This window comes from Entelurus aequoreus, linkage group LG07, assembly GCF_033978785.1.
Source record: "Entelurus aequoreus isolate RoL-2023_Sb linkage group LG07, RoL_Eaeq_v1.1, whole genome shotgun sequence".
In the NCBI taxonomy this organism is placed as follows: domain Eukaryota; kingdom Metazoa; phylum Chordata; class Actinopteri; order Syngnathiformes; family Syngnathidae; genus Entelurus; species Entelurus aequoreus.
The window spans coordinates 53,414,573-53,420,572 of NC_084737.1; the positions used below are offsets into that span (position 1 = coordinate 53,414,573).

The window sequence follows — 6,000 nt, forward strand, 5'->3', positions numbered from 1 at the left end:
GCTGGCAAAACAAGTAAGGTGTTAAATGATAAAATGATCCACATTCATCTGCGAAGACATGGTGCATTAATTAAGTGGCTTTTGCAAATTTTAAAGTTAGGCAAACATTGAGTGAACACATTTTGTGTGGCGACCTAAAGCGACCTACTTGGCGTCTCCTTGGTCCACATCATCAGGACTGGTGTGGTGATGCACAGCTCTGCGGGTGTGGGGTGATGCTGAGGTGACCCAGCAGGGCAGAGGAACAGCTTGCTGTGTCCTGGACAAAACACTGCTGTCCGCTCCCACTCGGGCCGAGATTGCTGCATTTAGAAATAACTGCAACATTCTGGGTTTAGCCGTCCTCAGAGTTTTCAGGCAATGCATTGTGATAAGTCGGGCCTGATGCTTAATAATTAAAAGGGGTTTCTTTCCTCCCCGGTAGTTGGTCGAGACTGATACTTGTGACCTGTGCTGTGAGGTGCTCACAGTTAGTAGCAGCTGCGGTCTCTCAAGTACATGCTGCCGTAAGGGGCGGGGACAGGCGGTGAGCTGGTTCAGTGGCTCGGGTCAATAAACAACAACAGCTGCTCAGACCAAAGTGGATATACTTTGAGCTGCTGTGCATCAGTTAATGCTCCAAAAGCTGGTGACACAACTTTTTAAGTGGAAGATATGCATGTCATGTTTTCCATCGAACTGACATTTTGCTCAAATCTAACCATTTTCTTTACATTTTTTGAAAATTATTAATTGAAAAACATGTTTCTCTCTACTTTTGGACATTTTTGCATCAAATTCAGCTCATTTAGATTTGTTGCTTAATTTATCAGTGAATAATTACTGGTAAATTGTACAATATTTTGAATTGTTTTTATGATTCTTATTTTAAAAAAATTTAAGACAATATATATATATATATATATATATATATATATATATATATATATATATATATATATATATATATATATATATATATATATATATATATATATATATATATATATATATATATATATATATATATACAGTGGGGCAAAAAAGTATTTAGTCAGCCACCCATTGATTGTCAATGGGTGGCTGACTAAATACTTTTTTGCCCCACTGTATATATATATATATATATATATATATATATATATATATATATATATATATATATATATATATATATATATATATATATATATATATATATATATATATAATGATAAATGATAAATGGGTTATACTTGTATAGCGCTTTTCTACCTTCAAGGTACTCAAAGCGCTTTGACAGTATTTCCACATTCACCCATTCACACACTGATGGAGGGAGCTGCCATGCAAGGCGCTACCAGCACCCATCAGGAGCAAGGGTGAAGTGTCTTGCCCAAGGACACAACGGACGTGACTAGGATGGTAGAAGGTGGGGATTGAACCCCAGTAACCAGCAACCCTCCGATTGCTGGCACGGCCCCTCTACCAACTTTGCCACGCCGTAAAACTGTTTTTATGATTCTTATTAAAAAAATGTAAAGACAATATATATATATATATATATATATATATATATATATATATATATATATATATATATATATATATATATATATATATATATATATATATATATATATATATATATATATAATTTTTTTTTTGTTTGTTTGTTTTTTGTTTGTTTTGTTTTTATCTTTACACAAAAAAATTTAATAAAATAAAAAAATTAATGAAATTCAAAAAAATATATATGCTGTACATGTAGATGAAGACATTTTTGCTGTTGACAGATAGTGACACCTCATGGTGACTTCACCTCACTGAAGCTCTAACACTTTCCTCCTCTAGTGGGCGACCTCACTCCAGGACCGTCTTGTTAGGGTCACTTCATTACGTGTCTCGGTAGGTTCATGGAGAGGACTCTGCACACTTTAGTGTCAGACTGGGATCATTCCTGTCAAAGCCGTCATGTGATATGTCTTTTTTTTTTTTTTTTTTTTTTTGGACCAGAACTCTTTCTACACTGCAAAAAAGAACTGACAAAATACAAGATAAAGGGACTATATTTAAAAAAAACTAGTGAAATTATCTGTCAATGTAGCTAGTTATTTTACTTGATAAGACATCTACAAATTGGCAGGACTTTTAAGATAGAAATAAATATTTTATTCTGAAAACAACTACCCAATTAAGCATCCTCGAGATGTTGCATAATCTTCAAAAACAATTTTTTATTTTGGCATAACTAAATTATTTTATTTGAATAGTTATTTTCTCTATTTGAACATTTTTAAACTGGAAGATACTTAATATAACTATTCATCCTAAAATGAAGATTATGATGTGAAGTCAATGACTAAAAATAGGTAAATAGCTCTTACAAAGAAGGAGATTTCTAAAAAAAAACAATTTTGAATCTTGTCAAATAGCAAATAGTTTGTGGTCTAATTACCACAAAACGGAGAAAATTATGGTGGCCACTTGTCCTTTTAAAAACACAAAAGTATTCACAAAAGTATCAGTGACTTGAAAAGGGACACACACTTTGTCCAATATCACTGTGACAATCAAAACATTGGGCAAAATGTAATAATAATAATTAGCTTTATTGTCTCTGAGGAGAAATTTGTCTTGGACATCAAGATACAACGTTTTACATACATACATACATATATGTATACGTATTTATATACATATACACATACATACATACATACATATATATATATACATATATACATACATACATACATACACATATACATATATATATATATATATATATATATATATATATATATATATATATATATATACATACATACATACATACATACATATATATATATATATATATATATATATATATATATATATATATATATATATATATATATATATATATATATATATATATATATATATATATATATATATATATATATATACATATATATATATATACATACATATATATATATATACCAGTGGCGTGCAGTCACTAGAGGCAGGGGAGGCACGGCCTCACCTGCCATCATGGAAAGAAAAAAAAAAGTAAAAAGAAAAAAAAAATATTAAATTGTTATATGTATCCAGTGATTATACTAAAGTTATTTTCCATTTAACTTCACCAGTTTTAGATTATTTTTATTTTTATTTTCACATTTGCCGTTCAAATACTGAGAAGAGACGGTGCGGTGATCAGCAGCCAGTTGAGGCACTTGTGCCTCACCATGGATTGCGCAATGACTCGGCTAACTGCTGGCCTGCTGTGCAGTGAGACTGTATTGCTATATGAATTATATTATACATTTCCATAGTTTAGTTAGCTGAGGTATATAATGTACAGTGTATTTTGTCAACAACTGTATGTGTGTAACGTATTTCTTGTGCTGAGCGATCATAAATCTGCTGCCAAGACACACTGTGTGAGGCTCGTATCATAACCCCGCCTCCTGGTGCCGGTTAACACTCCCGCCGCAGAATGCACCGCCTGACGGGAGCGCCACACCAACCAAAGCCCACACCCAAACCCTCCACGTGCAAGACCGAATCCACCCAAAAAAAGTCACTTAACAAGAAGCCAAAAAGCGCAAAAACAACAATGCTCGCGCTGCAGGAGCCGCGAACGACCGCAAGGACACAACATTAGGTACACCTGCACTGCAGGTTCATATGTTTTTAAATCTGACTGTGATGATGCAGTCGTGCCTCACCAGACATTAACCTCACCGCACGCCACTGATATATACATACATACATACATACATATATACATATATACATACATACATACATACATATATACATATATACATGCATACATATATACATATATACATACATACAGTTTATCTGACAATACAGTGACGACAATGAAAAGTGCGCAGGTATATCAGTTAGTTATGAGATCACACATTACCCCGTATTGCACACCTCCCGTATTGCATTACCTCAACATTGCACTCCTTATTATTACATCTGGTTATTACAGTAGTTCTCTGTTGTTAAGTGCTTTGGTTGCCAGTGGGATAAAGGAAAATCTATACCTGTTGAGTTTGTATGTTGCTGTTCTGTACCCTTACCATTACCATTTACCATTTGGCATCAACACAATTTCACTATGAAGTATGTGGTGTGGGTCACGGGTGATTTTAAGGAATCTTTTGTAAAATGTCAAAACATTCCATTGGCCAAAATTTGCCACAGGCTAAGCTAATCGAAGCCACTCACCAAACATTGTCGTTCTACTTTTGTGGCCTCTTCATTTATTCACCTTGCCAGTTTGGTGGCAGCTAGCTAGCTAGCAACCTAACTAGCTAGCCAACTGACAAAACAAAACGTTAGCTATTGTAGCGAGCTAGCGAACTGACTAGCTAGATCCGTGTTTTTCAACCTTTTTTAAGGCAAGGCACATTTTTTTCATTAAAAAAGGCACACCACCAGCAGAAAATGTTAAAAAATGAAACTCCACCAGGTCGTCGTGCCTTATTTTGAGTTTGTTGGTGTTTTCCTGTGTGTAGTGCTTTAGTTCTTGTCTTGCGCTGTTATTTTGGTGGCCCTTCCTGTTTTGTTGGTGTTTTCCTGTAGCAGTTTCATATCTTCCTTTGAGTGCTATTCCGCGCACCTGCTTTGCGTTAGCAAGCAAGGCTATTTACGTTGTTGCTATCCTTCTTTGTGTGGACATTGTTGATTGTCATGTCATGTACGGATGTACTTTGTGGACGCCGTAAGTTTTTGCTGTCGTCCAGCATTCTGTTTCTGTTTACTTTGTAACCAGTTCAGTTTTACTTTCGTTTTGCATAGCCATTGCCTTCTCCTTTCCCTTTTGTTAATTTTTGGTTTAAGCAGTACATACCTTTTTTCCTGCACGCTGCCTCCCGCTGTGGTCTACAACAAACCATCCTCGTCTCACCCGACACATTTCGACTTTTACAAAGCAATTAACCACCTGCTGCCACCTACTGACATGGAGTATTACATGGTTACCATGCCAAGTTTTACACAGCACAGACACTAAGCAACGGCACATTATTTGCAGATTATAATTATTGATTTGCAAAAAATGTTTTTTGGACCAATTAGGTGAAGTTGCATAATTTCCCACGGCACACCAAACACTGAGCTAGATAACTGTCTACAAAAGCTAACTTTTTATTTTGTTTTATTTAACAACATATAACATTTTCAACAATATGGCGTCATTGTCAAGAACATTAACAATAATAATGTTGTCAGAGCAGGCATGAGAAAATGCAAATATGGATAGCAATACGGTGGCAGAGGGGTTAGTGCGTCTGCCTCACAATGCGAAGGTCCTGAGTAGTCGTGAGTTCAATCCCGGCCTCGGGATCTTTCTGTGTTCTCCCCGTGACTGCGTTGGTTCCCTCCGGGTACTCCGGCTTCCTCCCACCTCCAAAGACATGCACCTGGGGATAGGCTGATTGGCAACACTAAATTGGCCCTAGTGTGTGAATGTGAGTGTGAATGTTGTCTGTCTATCTGTGTTGGCCCTGCGATGAGGTGGCGACTTGTCCAGGGTGTACCCCGCCTTCCGCCCGATTGTAGCTGAGATAGGCTCCAGCGCCCCCCGCGACCCCGAAGGGAATAAGCGGTAGAAAATGGATGGATGGATGGATGGATAGCAATATACATATATAAGAAATATTTCATAAAAGGGAAGAAGGAATAGCAAAAACTATATAAACTAGTCATTTTCTAGCAGCTTGGTCCGTTATTTTATGGTATATTTCCACAGCTTGTTTTTTTGTCCATTCATGTTATAGATCAGAAGAAGTGACTGATTTATTTGTGGAAGCTGAGGAAGGACAGCCTTGTTTTGAAAAATCTGCATTTGTGAATACACATTTTAAAAATGACTATAATTATGTTTAAACATTTTCATAGATTGTTTTACCTTTCTTAGCGTCCCAAAAATATTAAACCTTGGGGAAAACCCGATAATGTACACCATCCCACAGAGCGCAGTAGTGAGCCAACGAACTAACTATAGCTAACTAACTAACTAACTCACTT

The 6,000-nt window shown here is 35.9% G+C and overlaps 1 protein-coding gene across 1 annotated transcript in view; it reads right to left on the reverse strand.

The window, feature by feature from the left end:
* The window catches only part of LOC133654001 (glutaminase kidney isoform, mitochondrial-like), a 40,276-nt gene extending 39,787 nt beyond the window's left edge, over nt 1-489 (reverse strand). Inside the window, exon 1 of the mRNA XM_062053925.1 lies at nt 149-489. Coding sequence (XP_061909909.1) covers nt 149-366 — 218 coding nt within the window. The 5' untranslated portion in view covers nt 367-489. The remainder of the gene's footprint in view (nt 1-148) is intronic.
* Nucleotides 490-6,000: the final 5,511 nt, after the last annotated feature.